Here is an 18,284-nt window from a genome sequence, read left to right as displayed (position 1 = left end):
TCATTTCCACACTAATTGCATGTTTTTTGCCTGTCTCGGGAGAAAGCTCTCTGACCTTCTCTGTGAGGGAAATCCCAAAGAAGTGTGCATGGAGCGCAAAGCAGAGGGGCAGAGACCCACATCATACCCCAGGTACAAAACCAAGGATCATTGATGCTCTTCGTGCTAAATAACTTACTACCATGGCTAAAAAATCTTGTACGGTCTTAACCCATCTTTCTATTGTATATTTTGAAGGGATCTTCAGGAGCTGGATGACAGTACGCAGTTACCTCTTCTGTGCCACTTCTCCGAAACTGCGGAAGGGCTTACAACAATCCGAGCATTCCGGTAAGACAGCGATTTCCAGTTCCGGGTGAAAATACTGCACCGTGGTCTTTCTACTTTGTGTCAGGTGCCATATTTTAACCTGCGATGGTCTTTGAGTGGCAGCAACTCGAAATGGGTTATGGTCCACACCAGGAAGCATAGGGAGTGACTTTCTTGAGTCGTGCCGATCAGCCTGGCAGTGGGCGGGGCTTCTGCCGTGCCTGCCTGATCACCTTAGCGGGTGACCTCATTAGTGTTGGATAGGCGAGGCATCAATGCTAATCTCATCGCTTTAAAGACAGCTCGCCATTTAAGAACATAAGAAATAGGAGCAGGAATAGGCCAATTGGCCCTTCGAGCCTGCTCCCCCATTCAATAAGATCATGGCTGATCCGATCTTGGCCTTAACTCCATTTTCCATTCCCATAACCCTTGACTCCTTAGTGGTCAAAAATCAGTCTATTTCCCCTTAAATATATTCAGTGTCCCAGCCTCCACTACTCTCTGGGGAAGAGAATTCCAAAAAGTCACGACCCTCTGAGAGAAGAAATTCATCCTCATCTCTGTTTGAAATGCTCCATCAACATTTGGTAGGGTGGAGCATCGGGTCAGGCCTGCATCATAGGCCTGCAGCAGCGCCTTAAAGAGGAGGCCTACAAAGCTCTGGGGGTCTGGGGGCGGTGGTCAATGGAGCATCTTCTTATTTCGGTCTCAGGGAAATTTAAACAGTGCCGCCCAGCAGCAAGGAGTTAAGATTAAGGAAACTTTAAAGCTCAAACCTCCCTCAGAGAATCAAGGATAAATAAATGCCGGATAGGCTTCCAGCTTTCCCTCACTGCAGCTAATGGGGCTGGGGGGGAATTTCGACTTTGGACGATAGTGTAAAAATGAGCATTATCAGATCAGCCGTCTTCATATTCTGTTGAACTCACAACGCTCATCAATACGAGATCTTAACATTGTACTGACGCAAGGGCCAGGAGAAACAGGTGTGTAACGGTGAGCATTGCCCGTGGATTCCAGAGGCTTTTCCTATAGGGCTGGAGCCTGGCCTGAGGGTCACAGGGTTTTCAGGAGTCCTGGACGAATAGGCTGAAGATCTGCAGATATGCTAATATTATCTTTTCTTCCCCCTGCAACGCTCCCCCCCCCACCCCCAGCCCCACTCCCGCAACCAGTAGTTTGCACTTCAGTCTCCATCAGCCATAAGAACATAAGAAATAGGAGCAGGAGTAGGCCACCTGGCCCCTCGAGCCTGCTCCGCCATTCAATAAGATCATGGCTAATCTGATCATGGACTCGGCTCCACTTCCCTGCCCGCTCCCCATATTCCCTTTATTCCCTTATCACACAAAAATCTATCTATCTCCACCTTAAATATACTCAATGACCCAGCCTCCACAGCTCTCTCGGGCAGAGAATTCCATAGATTTACAACCCTCTGAGAGAAGAAATTCCTCCTCACCTCAGTTTTAAATGGGCAGTCCCCTTATTCTGAGACAATGTCCCCTAGTTTTAGTTTCCCTTATGAGTGGAAATATCCTCTCTGCATCCACCTTGTCGAGCCCCCTCATTATCTTAGATGTTTCGATAAGATCATCTCTTATTCTTCTGAACTCCAATGAGTATAGGCCCAACCTACTCAACCTATCGTCATAAGTCAAACCCTCATCTCTGGATTCAACCTAGTTTCTCTGAACAGCCTCCAATGCAAGTATATCCTTTCTTAAATATGGAGACCAAAACTGTACACAGTATTCTAGGTATGGCCTCACCAATACCCTGTACTGTTGTAGTAGGACTTCTCTGCTTTTATACTCTATCCCCCTTGCAATAAAGGCCAACATTCCATTTGCCTTCCTAATTACTTGCTGTACCTGCATACTAACTTTTTGTGTTTCATGTACAAGGACTCCCAGGTCCCTCTGTACTGCAGCATTTTGTAATTTTTCTCCATTTAAATTATAATTTGCTTTTCTATTTTTGCTGCCAAAGTGGAAAGCCTCACATTTTCCCACATTATACTCCATCTGCCAAATTTTTGCCTACTCACTTAGCCTGCCTATATCCCTTTGCAGATTTTTTGTGTCCTCCTCACAATTTGCTTTCCCACCTATCTTTGTATCATCAGCAAATTTGGCTACATTACACTCTGTCCCTTCATCCAAGTCATTAATATAAATTGTAAATAGTTGAGGCCCCAGCACCGATCCCTGCAGCACCCCACTAGTTACTGGTTGCCAACTGGAAAATGACCCATTTATCCCGACTCTCTGTTTTTTGTTAGTTAGCCAATCCTCTATCCATGCTAATATATTATCCCCAACCCCATGAACTTTTATCTTGTGCAGTAACCTTTTATGTGGCACCTTATCGAATGCCTTCTGGAAATCCAAATATACCACATCCACTGGTTCCCCCTTATCCACCCTGCTCGTTACATCCTCAAAGAACTCCAGCAGATTTGTCAAACATGATTTCCCTTTCATAAAACTATGCTGACTCTGTTTGATTGAATTATGCTTTTCCAAATTACCCACTACTGCTTCCTTAATAATGGACTCCAGCATTTTCCCAATGACAAATGTTAGGCTAACGGGTCTATAGTTTCCTGCTTTTTGTCTTCCTCCTTTTTTAAATAGCGGTGTTACATTTGCAGTTTTTAATCCTCTGGGACCTCTCCAGAATCCAGGGAATTTTGGTAGATTACAACCAATGCATCCAATATCTCTGCAGCCACTTCTTTTAAGACCCTAGGATGTAATCCATCAGGTCCAGGGGACTTGTCCACCTTTAGACCCATTATTTTATTGAGTACTACTTCATTAGTGATAGTGATTGTATTAAGTTCCTCCCTCCCTGTAGCCCCTTGATTATCACCTATTGGGATATTTTTAGTGTCTGCTCCCGTGAAGACTGATACAAAATATTTGTTCAATGACCCTGGTCCAGAGAGGCAGCTGCAGGCATGAGAGGCCTTCTGTGGCCTCTGAATTATCAGGCCCTGCTGCTGGAATTGTGCCTGCCAGTGGGCGATGGGGTTACCCACCCCCCAGAATTGTCTTGGACTTTCCCAGAATTACAGATTAATCTCCTGGAGCATAAAAACAATTGTGTGTTGTATTCATTTTCTTTGAACTTTTGTTTATTAGTTATAAAAATGTTGGAGATGGACAAAAAAAACTGCTGTTTTACCAGCCGGGCGGATAGAGGTCGGAGGTCAAGAGATGAAACCTCCATGAATATGTCTAACCAGAGTTGGCAAGCTTCCAGTGGATGGGTCTGTGCCAGGGATGGGTCTGTGCCAGGGATGGGTCTGTGCCAGGGATGGGTCTGTACCAGGGATGGGTCTGTGCCAGGGATGGGTCTGTACCAGTGGATGGGTCTGTACCAGGGATGGGTCTGTACCAGGGGATGTAGATAGGCAAGTGGCACAGGAAAATTGGCCCCTATTAGTCTTTCTGTCAAAAGCAAAGATTTCCAACAGCGTAGCTTGTACATTTAAAAACAGGAGAAACAATTAATGTAGCTGGAAAACAACCTGTCTACTTTGAACTCTATTATCGCAGTGAACATAGAGCTCAGAGGAATAGCAATAACAGAGTGAATTGAAAAAAGCAATGTGTTGTGTTGCAGACATGAAGCCAGGTTTAAGCAGCGAATGCTGGAGCTCACGGACGCTAATAACATCGCCTACTTGTTCCTATCAGCTGCCAACAGATGGTTGGAGGTCAGAACGGTACGAGGGACACGATTTATACTCTTAAGCGTTCACAATTGCAAGTAAATGGACCATTGGTGTGATAAATCATAAGAAATGGAAACAAATGTGCGTCTGTGCTGCAGCATCATAAAATAGCACAGGTGTCCTTTTATGCTTTGGGCTCAGTGAGTGACCATTTGCCCAGCACCCTTCCAAATCGCCCTCAGTTACAAACCCTCAAATCTGTTTCTCTTTTTATCGCTGATGTAAGCTGCAAATTCACTGCAAGGACATCTCGTTTTCTTCAAAAGATGCTAAAGCCTACCCCATTACGATAAGTGTTTTTCCTTCGTGTCTTTCGGTTTGTTTTTATGCCTATGAATGCGTGTATAGAAATTAACACATATACACACATATACTCATATCGACACAAGGCTATGAATGAATATGAATGTGTGTGTCGCTATGAATATATACACATATATATATGTATATATCGCATACACTTACATACAGATTCATCTCGACACATATCTATGAATGCACGTGTCGATATGAATATATACATATATACATGTACACAGAATCATAGAAATCAAAGAAATATACAGCACGGAAGGAGGCCATTTTGGCCCATCGTGTCCACGCCGGCCAACAAAGAGCTATCCAGCCTAATCCCACTTTCCATGAGATTGCTGTCTCTCAGCGTGATGCCATATTCAACCTGGCTAGCCCAGCCATCTCTGCTGATTACCAAAGAGCAGTCAGGACCAGCCAGCCCCCTCAGTAGTAAGCGTGGTGTAGTTGTTACAGAAATATCCCAAGACACCATTGTTTATACAAAAACATCTACTTCGCAAAGGTCAATCCTTCCACTTGGTCCGTAGCCTTCAAGTATAGTTTTGCCAGGCGGTCGTGTAGCATGTTTGAGCGTGCTGCACCTCTGAAGGGACAGACAATAACGATGCCCGTCGCTGCTCAACATTGGCACGTTGGTAGAATCTTAGACAAAACCTTGGCAGCTCTGCCAGATGTAGCTATTCCTGTCATGATTACAGTGAACAGCTACAACGTGTGTTCCACTGTATCTTACTGGCGAAGTGTCAAGGTTTCAGATAAAGACAGATGAACGAATAATTACTCCATGTGTTAACTCCTTCCCAACCAAAGGACTATTTACTTGTGGCCAATGTTTCCTCTATACGGCAATGGGAAAGGTCCCAGAGGTTTCCCCATTGTAACTACCGCACGGGTGCGGAAATTTAAAGGGACCAGGCATTTGATAAGGTGCCACATAAAAGATTACTGCACAAGATAAAAGCTCACGGGGTTGGGGATAATATATTAGCATGGCTAGAGGGTTGGCTAACTCACAGAAAACAGAGAGTCGGAATAAATGGGTCATTTTCCGGTTGGCAAACAATGACTAGTGGGGTGCCGCAGGGATCCGTGCTGGGTCCTTAACTATTTACAATCTATATTAATGACTTGGATGAAGGGACTGAGTGTAATATAGCCAAGTTTGCTGATGATGCAAATATGGATGGGAAAGCATTTTGTGAGGATGACACAAAAAATCTGCAATGGGATTTAGACAGGCTAAGTGAGTGGGCAAACATTTGGCAGATGGAGTATAATGTGGGAAAATGTGAGATTATTACCTTTGGCAGCAAAAATAGAAAAGCAAATTATAATTTAAATGGAGAAAAATTGCAAAATGCTGCAGTACAGAGGGACCTGGGGGTCATTGTGCATGAAACACAAAAAGTTAGTATGCAGGTACAGCAAGTAATTAGGAAGGCAAATGGAATGGTGGCCTTTATTGCAAGGGGGATAGAGTATAAAAGCAGAGAAGTCCTGCTACAACTGTATAGGGTATTGGTGAGGCCACACCTAGAGTACTATGTACAGATTTGGTCTATTTAAGGAAGGATATACTTGCATTGGAGGCTGTTCAGAGAAGGTTCACTAGATTGATTCCGGAGATGAGGGGGCTGACTTATGAAGATAGGTTGAGTTGAGTAGGTTGGGCCTATCGTCATTGGAGTTCAGAAGAATGAGACGTGATCTTATTGAAACATATAAGATAATGAGGGGGCGCGACAAGGTGGATGCAGAGAAGATATTTCCACTCATAGGGCAAACTAAAACTAGGGGACATAGTCTGAGAATAAGGGGCTGCCCATCTAAAACTGAGATGGAGAGAAATTTCTTCTCTCAGAGGGTTGTAAATCTATGGAATTCTCTGCCCCAGAGAGCTGTGGAAGCTGTGTCATTGAATATATTTAAGGCGGAGATAGACAGATTTTTGAGCGATAAGGGAGTAAAGGTTTATGGGGAGCGGGCAGGGAAGTGGAGCTGAGTCCATGATCAGATATAATGTGGATAAATGTGAGGTTCTCCACTTTGGTGGCAAAAACAGGAAGGCAGAATATTATCTGAATGGTGACAGATTAGGAAAAGGGAAGGTGCAACGAGACCTGGGTGTCATGGTACATCAGTCATTGAAAGTTGGCATGCGGATACAGCAGGCGGTGAAGAAGGCAAATGGCATGTTGGCCTTCATAGCTAGAGGATTTGAGTATAGGAGCAGGGAGGTCTTACTGCAGTTGTACAGTGCCTTGTGAGACCACACCTTGAATATTGTGTACAGTTTTGGTCTCCTAATCTGAGGAAGGACATTCTTGCTATTGAGAGAGTGCAGCGAAGTTTCACCAGACTGATTCCCGGGATGGCAGGACTGACATATGAAGAAAGACTGGATCGACTAGGCTTATATTCACTGGAATTTAGAAGAATGAGAGGGAATCTCATAGAAGCATATAAAATTCTGACGGGATTGGACAGGTTAGATGCAGGAAGAATGTTCCCGATGTTGGGGAAGTCCAGAACCAGGGGTCACAGTCTAAGGATAAGGGGTAAGCTATTTAGGACCGAGATGAGGAGAAACTTCTTCACTCAGAGAATTGTGAACCCGTGGCGTTCTCTACAACAGAAAGTTGTTGAGGCCAGTTCATTAGATATACTCAAAAGAGAATTAGATGCGGCCCCTACGGCTAAAGGGATCAAGGGGTATGGAGAGAAAGCAGGAATGGGGCATTGAAGTTGCATGATCAGCCATGATCATATTGAATGGTAGTGCAGGCTCGAAGGGCCGAAGGGCCTACTCCTGCACCTATTTTCTATGTTTCTATACAAAATGGTGTCATGAGATAGTTCTATAAGTACTTCAACACGCTCACTGCTGAGGTGGCTGGCTGGCTGGTCCTGGCCGTTCTCTGGCAATGAACAGAGATGAACATAAGAACATACATAAGAAACAGAAGCAGGAGTAGGTCATTTGGCCCCTCGAGCCTGCTCCGCCATTCAATAAGATCATGGCTGATCTGATCATGGACTCAGCTCCATTTTCCTGCCTACTCCCCATAACCCTTTACGCCCTTATCTTTCAAAAATCTGTCTATCACCACCTTAAATACCTTCAATGACCCAGCCTCCACAGCTCTCTGATGTAGAGAATTCCAAAGTTCCACGACCATCTGAGAGAAGAAATTCCTCCTTATTTTCGTATTAATTGGGCAACCCCTAATTCTGAAACTGTGCCCCCTAGTTCTACAGGATGTTTCCCCATGGGAATCTGCATCTACCATGTCAAGCCCCTTCACAATCATATATGTTGTGTCTCTGCACCTTGTTACAAACTCACACGAGGCATGGATATATCAGACACGGTCACTCTGTGACCTTCACTTTATTCCCAGGACTAAAGAGTGCTGATCCTGGGTGGGACCTCCCCTTTTTTACCTGGAAGCCCAGGTGAGGAGCTCACTCCCTGTGGTAAGGGTGTGCATTACAAGGGTACAGGTACAGTATGCATGAGTTACGGTTACAGACTTATAGTCATTGCAAGATGCTGAAATACATGACATCACCTCCCCCCTTAGGTCTTTTAGTTTCAGAGGTTAAGTCTATCGGGTGGTCGACGCTCTCTCGTTAAGCGCCGCAGTTGTGGCTCTGGTGGCTGAGCCTCAGCACACGTCTCTGTCACTTGAGGTGATTCCGGCCTGTCCGAGCTGGCCGCAGGGACTGTGCATGCTGAGGGCTGTCTTTGTTGCGCGTGTGCTGGCAGTGGTGTGGGTGCTATCTCATCATGCTCTTCTTCCGGTTCCTCCGTGTCTGCACTGAACCTTGTTTTCACTTGGTCCAAGTGTTTGCGGCATATCTGCCCATTGTTTAGTCTGACTATCATGATCCTGTTTCCTTCTTTGCCAATTACGGTGCCCTTGAGCCATTTGGGCGGGACCTGTAGGCCAGGACCTGTAGGCCAGTAGGAGGCGCGATAGGCGGTACTGAAGGGAGGATCCTTGGATGTGTAGCAAGCCCTGCTTTATGACTTGGACCGCACGTTCTGCCTGGCCATTGGAGGCAGGCTTGAACGGCGCTGTCCGGACGTGCTTGATCCCATTGCCTGACACAAACTCCTGGAACTCATGGCTAGTAAAACACAGGCCATTTTCGCTGACCAGGATGTCCAGCAAGTCATGGGTCATGAAAACCGTACACAGACTCTCCACAGTAATGGATGTCATGCACGAGTTCAATATGATGCACTGGATCCACTTCGAGTATGCATCAACAACAATCAGGAACATTTTTCCCATGAACGGGCCCACATAGTCCACGTGAATACGTGACCATGGCCTGGTGGGCCAGGGCCACGGGCAGAGTGGGGCCTCCATGGGGGCATTGCCCAGCTGGGCACATGTGGTGCACCTGTGAACCCAGTGTTCCAGGTCTGAGTCAATCCCCGGCCACCACACGTGTGACCGGGCAATGGCCTTCATTAACACGATGCCAGGGTGCTCGCTGTGGAGTTCCCTGATGAACGCTTCCCTTCCTTTCTGGGACATGACTACCCGGCTGCCCCATAACAGGCAGTCGGCTTGGACGGAGAGTTCATCCATCCGTCTCTGAAACGGCCTGACTTCCTCGGGGCACGCCCTGTGTGCAGGCGGCCAGTCCCCAGTCAGGGCACATTTCTTTATCATGGATAGGAGGGGGTCCCTGTTGGTCCAGAGTTTGATCTGGCGGGCTGTGATGGGGGAGCCCGCAGTGTCAAAAGCCTCAATGGCCATGACCATCTCGGTGCTCTGCTCCAATGCCCCCTCGGTGGTGGCCAGTAGGAGCCTGCTGAGCGCGTCAGTGCGATTTTCGGTGCCTGGCTGGTGCCGTATGGTGTAGTCATATGCAGCCAGCGTGAGGGCTCATCACTGTATGCGAGCTGCCGCATTAGCATTGATAGCCTTGCTGTCGGACAACAGGGATGTTAACGGCTTGTGGTCTGTCTCGAGCTCGAACCGTCTACTGAAAAGGTACTGGTGCATCTTTTTCACACCGTACACACATGCGAGTGCCTCCTTCTCGACCATGCCATATCCACGTTCTGCCTGGGAGAGTGACCTGGAGGCGTAAGCCACCGGTTGGAGTTGGCCGTCATCGTTACCCTGCTGCAAAACACACCCAACCCCGTAGGATGACGCATCGCTTGTTAAAACCAGTTTTTTTACAGCGATCATACAAAGTCAACAGTTTGTTGGAACACAGCAGGTTCCTCGCCTATTGAAAGCTCGTTCTTGACAATCCCCCCAAGACCATTCACAACCTTTAGGGAGGAGCATGTGTAACGGCTCCAACAATGTGCTTAAGTTCGGCAGGAAGTTCCCAAAATAGTTCAAGAGTCCCAGGAATGATCGCAACTCCAACGTTTTGCCGGGCCTGGGCGCCCGGCGAATCGCCTCAGTTTTTGATTCAGTGGGCCAGATCCCGTCTGCGGCAACCCTCCTGTCCAGGAACTCGCCCTCTGGGGCCAAAAACACGCACTTGGCCTTTTTCAGCCGCAGGCCTACTCGTTCCAATTGGCATAGCACCTCCTCCAGGTTACGGAGGTGTTCCTCAGTGTCTCGACCCGTTATAAGGATGTCGTCTTGGAACACGATCATTCCAGGGATGGACTTGAGCAAGCTTTCCATATTTCGCTGAAAGATAGCTGCTGCCGAACGAATGCCAAATGGGCACCTATTGTAAACAAATAATCCTTTGTGTGTCGTGATGGTGGTCAGAAACTTGGATTCTTCAGCCAGTTCTTGAGTCATGTAGGCCAAAGTGAGGTCCAGCTTCGTGAACTGCTTATCACCTGCCAGCGTGGCAAAAAGGTCCTCCGCTCTCAGGAGCGGGTATTGGTCTTGCAGCGACACTCAGTTGATGGTGGCTTTGTAGTCGCCACAAATCCTGACCGAGCCATCTGCTTGGAGGACGGGAACAATGGGACTTGCCCAGTCACTGAATTCAATGGGTGAAATTATGCCCTCTCTGAGCAGCCTGTCCAGTTCACTTTCAATTTTTTCACGCATCACGTACGGCACCGCTCTGGCTTTGTGATGCACTGGTCTGGCGTCCGGAGTGATGTGTATCACTACTTTGGTGCCCTTGAACATTCCGACACCGGGTTGAAAGAGTGACTCGAATTTTTGCAATACCTGCGAGCATGAACTTCGCTCCACGGATGAAATGGCGTGCACATCCCCCCATTTCCAATTCATCTCAGCTAGCCAACTCCTCCCCAAGAGCGCGGGGCCATTTCCCGGTACAATCCAGGGTGGCAGCTGGTTCTGTGATCCATTATGCGTTACCACCAAGTTTGCACTGCCCAGCACTGGGATGATCTCTTTGGTGTACGTACGTAGCTGCGTCTCAATGCGTTCCAATTTGGGCCTGCTAGCTCTGTGTGGCCATAGTCTCTCAAATTGTTGGGCACTCATGAGTGACTGGCTAGCTCCGGTATCCAGCTCTATGTGCACCGGGACGCCATTCAGTATGACTTTCATCATCATGGGTGGCGTTTTGGTGTATGAGCTGTGGACGTCAGCCACATGAACTCTCTGAACTTCAGCATCCATGGTTGTTCCCCAGGCCTCATCCTGCATTTCAGACCCCTCGTCTGGTTCATCTGTCTCACAGACTAGCCTCGCTACTGCCTTTTTGCACATCCTGGCCAGGTGTCTCTTGACATTACAAATCCTACAGGTGTAAAGTTGGAACCTGCAGATTTTTGCAGTGTGTCTGCTCCCACATCTCCAACATGAGCTGAGGTTGCTGTTAACAAAAGGACTATTCCCAGGCATTCCTCTCTGATGGCCCTTTTGGCTATTTCTAAGCACTCTGATGGGGGTTGTTAATTGTCCCATCACAGGATGTATTGTTCCTCGTGATGGCGTGAATTGCCGATCCCCTTTCCATTGTCCCTGTTGCCAGGAGCTTGTTGCTACCTGGGTGGTGTTGAATTACCCTTGCCTGCCTGCCTGGATGGTGTCAAATTGCCCTTGCCTGCCTGCGGGGTTCTGTGTCATTTTTATAACATTGATTCCCTGGTTCAACGCAACTTTAAAACCAGGGCTGTGTGCGTAGATTAGCTTGGTCTCCTCTTCCCCTTCCATAAAGGTCTGAGCTATCAACGCCGCCCATTCTCAAGTCAAATCCTTAGTCTTTATGAGCTTCCTGCAAATGCCGGCATGATTAATGCCCTCGATGAAAAAGTCCCTTAACATCTCCCCCCTGCAGGCATCGGAGAACTTAGAGACTGGCCAAACGCCGCAGTTCCGCCACGAAGTCCGAGATGTTTTGACCCTCCCGACGCCGGTGAGAGTAGAACCGGTGCCGGGCCATGTGTACGCTACTTGCCGGCTTGAGATACTCACGGATCAGCTGGCTGAGCTCTTCGAAGGACTTGTCTGCTGGCTTTTGGGGTGCGAGCAGGTCTTTCATTAGCGCATACGTCTGTGGACCACAGCTGGTCAGTAGATGCGCCCTCCGCTTGTCAGCCGTTGCCTCTTCCAGCCAGTCCTTTGTGACAAAGCTCTGCTGGAGTCTTTCCACAAAGTCGTTCCAGTCCTCACCCACACATGTAGCATTCCTCTGTGCTGCCGGTGGCCATCCTCATGGTTCGGTGATTCCCATTTCTCGTCACCAGATGTTGTGTCTCTGCACCTTGTTACAAACTCACACGAGGCATGGATATATCAGACACGGTCACTCTGTGACCTTCACTTTATTCCCAGGACTAAAGAGTGCTGATCCTGGGTGGGACCTCCGCTTTTATACCTGGAAGCTCAGGTGAGGAGCTCACTCCCTGTGGTCAGGGTGTGCATTACAAGGGTACAGGTACAGTATGCATGAGTTACAGTTACATACCTATAATCATTGCAAGATACATGACAGTATACATTTCAAAAAGATCACCTCTCAGTCTTCTAAACTCCAATGAGTATAGGCCCAACCTGCTCAACCTTTCCTCATATGACAGCCCCTTCATCTCAAGAATCAACCTCATGAACCTTCTCTGAACTGCCTCCAATGCAAATATATCCTTCTTTAAATAAGGAGACCAAAAATGTACGCAGTACTCCAGCCCTGTGGTCTTACCAACGCCCTGTACAATTGTAGCAGGACTTCTCTACTTTTATGCTCCATCCACCTTGCAATAAAGGTCAACGTTCCATTTGCTTTCCTAATTACTTTCTCTACCTGTATGCTAACTTTTTGTATTTCATGTACAAGGACACCCAGATCCCTCTGCACCACCACATTTTGTAATCTGTCCTCATTTAAGTAATAATTTGCTTTTTATTTTTCCTACCAAAGTGGATAACCTCATATTTTCCCACATTATACTCCATCTGCCAAATATTTGCCCATTCACTTAGCCTATCTATTTCTATTTGTAGATTCTTTGCGTTCTCCTCACAACTTGCTTTCCCACCATCAGCAAATTTGGCTATATTACACTCGGTCCCTTCATTCAATTAATGAATATAAATTGTAAAAGTTGAGGCCCCAGTACTGATCACTGTGGCACCCCAGTAGTTACAGTTTACCAACCAGAAAATGACCCATTTATCCCAACTCTCTGCTTTCTGTTAGTTAGTCAATCCTTTATCCACGTTAATATATTACCCCCACCCTCGTGAGCTCTTATCTTGTGCAGTAATCTTTTATATGGCACCTTATCAAATGCTTTCTGGAAATCCAAATACACGACATCTACTGATTCCCCTTATCCACCCTGCTCGTTACATCTTCAAGGAACTCGAGCAAATTTGTCAAACATGATTTCCCTTTCATAAAACCATGCTGATTCTGCTTGACTGCATTATGATTTTCTAAATGTCCTGCTACATTTCCTTAATGATGGACTCCAGCATTTTCCCAACTGGTCTCTAGTTTCCTACTTTCTGTCTCCCTCCTTTCTTAAATAGGGGTGTTACATTTGCGGTTTTCCAGTCCGTTGGGACCTTTCCAGAATCCAGGGAGTTTTGGTAGATTACAACCAATGCATCCACTATCTCTGCAGCCACCTCTTTTAAGACCTTAGGATGTAGGCCATCAGGTCCGAGGACTTGTCCACCTTTAGCTGGGAGGCTAGCCAGGTTGAGTATTGTAATGTATTTGCTTCATAGGTTCTTTGCTTAAGAATTCATAGCAACACATTGCTATTAAGAACTAGTAGGTTTATTAGCAAAAGGTTTAGCAATCACACTACATGTTACCAGTTCATCCACCAGGCTCACAACCACCTGCCTTATCTTGGATCCCCGAACTCAACAGGCTGGGATTTTATTGAGGCTTGTGAACATCGCGTGACTGGCTAAGCCACTCCCAACTCAACAGCTCTACAAACCTATGAGCATACTCACAGGTGCACACATGACAAGTATAGTATCACCTTGAGAGATAGCAGTCTCATGCACCTATGCCAACTATGCCGCTGGTGCTGAGCGTTACTCGAGTATGTCCTGTGATCTCCATGGGAGCAGACCCCGGGGTACCCATGAGGTTTGAGAAGCCCTGTATGATAGCAGTCTGGAGGAGTCCATGTTACATGTTATGTTGTATGTGTGAGATTGCAGCCCCTATTCCATTATTTGAAGGGGCTGCTCCTCAAATTCTGGTTGCACTTCAGTCCCACGCTCCTCATCTTTGGGCACCCTGTGCGGAGGGAAGCAGGCGGGTTAGAAGCCCTCCTCTTAGGACTGCTCCTGGGCATGGCAAAGGTAGCCATCAACCGGTCCAGGCAGCGGGCGGTTGAGGGGGTCGTTCAGCCCGACTAGCTGCCTCTCTTCTGCGATTACATCCGAGCCAGGGTACACCTTCCGTGAGAGGTGGGCGCCGGAGGGACTGGAATGCATCATCAACCCCGGCAACCAAATTTTAATTTGACTGTTTAAAGTTTAATTTGTTTAAATTGTCGGTTTTAGTGCCCCTTTAGTAAGGGGGCACTTGATTTACATTTGTTTTACAGATACAACAAAAATAGTTGAGAGCTGTTGAGTTGCGAGTGGTTTAGCCAGTCACGTGATGTTTATAAGACTCAATAAAACCCCAGCCAGTTGGGTTCGGGGGATCCACGATGAGGCAGGTGGTCGTGAGCCTGGTGGATGAACTGGTAATGTGTAGTATGATTGTTAAACCTTTATTAATAAACCAACTAGTTCTTAATACCAATGTGTTGCTATGAATTCTTAAGCAAAGACCCCATGAAACAAATACATGACAGTAGATAGCTTGTAATGTTACAGTAACCTGACTCATTCTTCCTATTGATTTAAACAGGACTATCTTGGTGCTTACATTGTACTCCTTGCGGCTCTGGCTTCCATAGCATATTCCAATTACAAAGATCTTCCATCCGGCCTTGTGGGATTTGGTCTCACTTATGCATTAACGGTAAGTAGAATTGTTTGTCTTTGTCCAATATAATGATCCCACAAATCATTGGTATGCAGTGCCATCAGCTACACAACGATCATGCCTGATGTTGACCCTGCTAGAGCTCAGCATCAAACTGAACATTTCCTACGTGTGTTAACTAAGTTCATATTCAATGCAAAGCTAGTTGTTGTATCTGTCAGTTACATGACATTCTTTAGTTTGCTCTCTTTGAACAGGTTTTCATGAAACCAATACATAATTGAAAGCAAATGCAAAACCAACAAAGCCTCATTAAACCCTAGTAAACAGTATGTGACATGGAAGGTGCTGTATCGGAAATTGTTAAATATATTTATTGTATTTGCAATCTCTCATGAGTTATGCAGGCCACCTTTATGTTTTATCTTTGATTTGATTTGATTTTGCAAGAGATGTTAAGCCGAGGTCCAGTCAGCTCTCTCAGATGGATGTAAAAGACCCCATGGTGCTATTTTGAAGAAGAGTAGGGGAGTTCTCCCCGGTGTCATAGCCAATATTTATCCCTCAACCACCATCAGTAAAACAGATGATTGGCTGCATTTCCCTACATTACAACAGTGACAACACTTCAATAAAGAACTTCACTGGCTGTGAAGCACTTTGGGACGTTCTGAAAGACGCTATTTAAATGCAAGTTCTTTCTTTGTATAGGTTTGTAATTACCTCAACTGGGTAGTGAGAAATCTCGCCGACTTGGAAGTGCAGATGGGAGCTGTGAAGAAGGTGAACAGTTTCCTGAACATTGAGAGTGAGAATTATGAAGGAACCATGGGTATGATTTACAAATACAATATGCCCCTTGGAATGTGAGCCTAAAAGTAGAAAGAGATAGTAGGTAGAAGTGTCCTTGTTAAAGTACACAACATTGCTACATTTGGCTTTTTTTTAAACTGATGTATGTTGATATTCTCCGATGTATAAACATTCAGCAAATCGGGCAAACTGTGTATTAACTTGTGCAATGCACATATTGCTGAGTACAATTCTTTGTGCCACGCTAGTTTTCTCTCCTCTTTACGCTTAGTTATAAGGGGCTCAAGTTTTGGCCTGAGTTGCTCCTATTTTTCTGGAGCAATTAGTTTCGAATGGAGCATCTTAGAAATTGCAATTCTCGGCATTTAGTTTGCTCCAGTTCTAGTGAGTTAGAATAGTTTCATTTTAGAACAGTTTTGTTTTCAAAAGAGGGCGTGTCCAGTCACTTACGCCTGTTTTGCAAGTTTAGGCAGCGAAAACTTACTCGAAACTAACTTAGGATGGAGTAAGTGTAGATTTTTGTACGCTCGGAAAAACCTTGCCTAAATTTATAAATCAGGCATAGGGAACGAAAGATGGGGGGGAAGGGGGTTTACAAACATTAAACACTTCACTTTTGCAAATAAAGAGCCATCATCAATAATAAATGATAAAGAAATCAATAAATCAACCAATAAATCAATCAAAAAAAATTAAAAGATTAAAAATGAAAAAAATAATAAAAAATCAATCAATAAATAAAAAATTAAGTTTCTACTCACCGACTGCAGCACCGGGAGCCCTCCAACAGCATGCTGGGACGCCTCCCCCCCCCCCCCCCCAACCAGTGTCTCTCTCTCTCTGTCTCTATCAGTGTCTCTCTCTGTCAGTGTGTGTGTCTCTCTCTCTCTCTGTCAGTGTCTCTCTCTCTCTGTGTTTCTGACAGAGGGGGGGGAGGGAGGAGGGGGGAGAGGAGGGCGGGGGGGAAGGAGGAGGGAGAGAGAGGGGGGAGGGAAGGGAGGGAGGGGAGGGGAGGGGGGAGAGAGAAGGAAGGGAGAGAGGGGGAGGGCGGGAATAGGAGAGGGGGGAATAGGAAGGGGGAGGAATAGGAGAGGGGGGAGAGGAGGGGGGAGAGGGAGGCTGAACGGGCCCCGACGATGACGACGACGATGCCTGGCCGCGCCGAAGACTTCGGACGGGGCCCGCCCTCAGCAAGATGCCGGGCGGGCCCCATCAAGGACGTGGAGGGGGGGAGAGGAGAGGGGTGTAGGGTGAACGGCTGAACGGGAGGGGGGGGGGACCGGGAGCTGAATGGGGGTGGGGGAACTGAACTGGAGGGAGGCCCGAGTCCGATCTTTGCCCGGTGAGCCCATTCGGCTAGGGCTAGGGGCGGCGTGCTTCGGGCCCCTCCCACGCAACCTCAGGGGCGAGGAGCTACTGCACATACGTGCACACTCTAGCGCGCATGTGCAGAGGTCTCGGCACTGTTTTCAGCGCTGGTACCTAGCTCCGCCCCCGACCCCTTGTGCTGCACCACGCCGAGCACGAAGACATCCTGAGGAGCTCGCAGAATCACAAGGTAACTTTTCGGCGCCCTTTTTATTCCAGAAAATCGGCGCACCTTATGGAGGTGCGCCGTTCTTAGAGGACAGAAACTTGGGCCCCTGACATGGTCAACCCCCCATTACCTCGCTAAATGGCCATTCTTTATTTGTGAGCTTAGTCAGTGAGGGTCTGGGGCCATTCAACCATGAGGCCATCACAATTCGATCCTTACCTATTGCCCACATGCTTGCACTTTCTAGCAGTCACTGGCCAGTGAACAGCAGCAGAATGATGTTTCCTCGCCTCCCCTAGCTCTACGCCTGTTCCAGTTGACTACTGCGCAGATCATATGTGAGGGGTTTTCTAACCTGTGTGGCTCAGTTCCCCACTGGCCAACAAACTTTTCAAATAAGCCATTGGGAGACTCATCCGAGTACAATTTTTGTAGCTATTCTATTTCACGGAAGGTCACTAGAAAACTTACATAAATCTCCCCAGTATTTGCATGATCTGCCATGCGGAGATTTCACATCGTCAAGTGTGCAATGTCATAAAGGGGGCGATTCCACGATCCCATGCCCAGAAGGGAGCCTCATTCCCAGGGAGTGCGGGTTGGAGAGTCAGTCATCCTCATAGGCAGTCCCTCGGAATCGAGGAAGACTTGCTTCCACTCTTAAAATGAGTCCTTAGGTGGCTGAACAGTCCAGTACAAAAAACACAGTTCCTGTCACAGGTCGCTGAGGGAAGGGATGGGTGGGACAGGTGCCGCATGCTCTTTCCGTTGCCTGCGCTTGATTTCTGCATGCTCTCAGCGATGAGACTCGGGGTGCTCAGCGCCCTCCCGGATGCACTTCCTCCACTTAGGGCGGTCTTTGGCCAGGGACTCTCAGGTGTCAGTGGGGATGTTGCACTTTATCAGGGAGGCTTTGAGGGTGTCCTTGTAATGTTTCCTCTGCCCACCTTTGGCTCGTTTGCCGTGAAGGAGTTCCAAGTAGAGTGCTTGTTTTGGGAGTCTTGTGTCTGGCACGCGCTCAGTGCTTACCGCATTGTAACCCTGTCCGTAACGAATACAAAGCAGTGGAAGTTATGCTACAGTTGTATAGAGCAATGGTTAGACCCCATCTGGAGTATTGTGTTCAGTTCTGGGCATCGCACCTCAGGAGGGGGTGCAGAGCAGATTCACCAGAATTTA

The 18,284-nt window shown here is 47.1% G+C and overlaps 1 protein-coding gene across 3 annotated transcripts in view; it reads left to right on the top strand.

The window, feature by feature from the left end:
- The window catches only part of LOC139278615 (ATP-binding cassette sub-family C member 9-like), a 250,863-nt gene that overhangs the window by 207,824 nt on the left and 24,755 nt on the right, over positions 1 to 18,284 (top strand). For all 3 annotated transcript variants that reach the window (XM_070897599.1, XM_070897597.1, XM_070897598.1), the window contains 4 exons: positions 238 to 330; positions 3,946 to 4,048; positions 14,678 to 14,791; positions 15,467 to 15,587. In XM_070897599.1, coding sequence (XP_070753700.1) covers positions 238 to 330; positions 3,946 to 4,048; positions 14,678 to 14,791; positions 15,467 to 15,587 — 431 coding nt within the window. The remainder of the gene's footprint in view (positions 1 to 237; positions 331 to 3,945; positions 4,049 to 14,677; positions 14,792 to 15,466; positions 15,588 to 18,284) is intronic.

This window comes from Pristiophorus japonicus, chromosome 13 (assembly GCF_044704955.1).
Source record: "Pristiophorus japonicus isolate sPriJap1 chromosome 13, sPriJap1.hap1, whole genome shotgun sequence".
Lineage (NCBI taxonomy): Eukaryota > Metazoa > Chordata > Chondrichthyes > Pristiophoridae > Pristiophorus > Pristiophorus japonicus.
The sequence above is the reverse complement of the archived record's forward strand: the minus strand, read 5'-3'. Positions and strand labels throughout refer to the sequence as shown.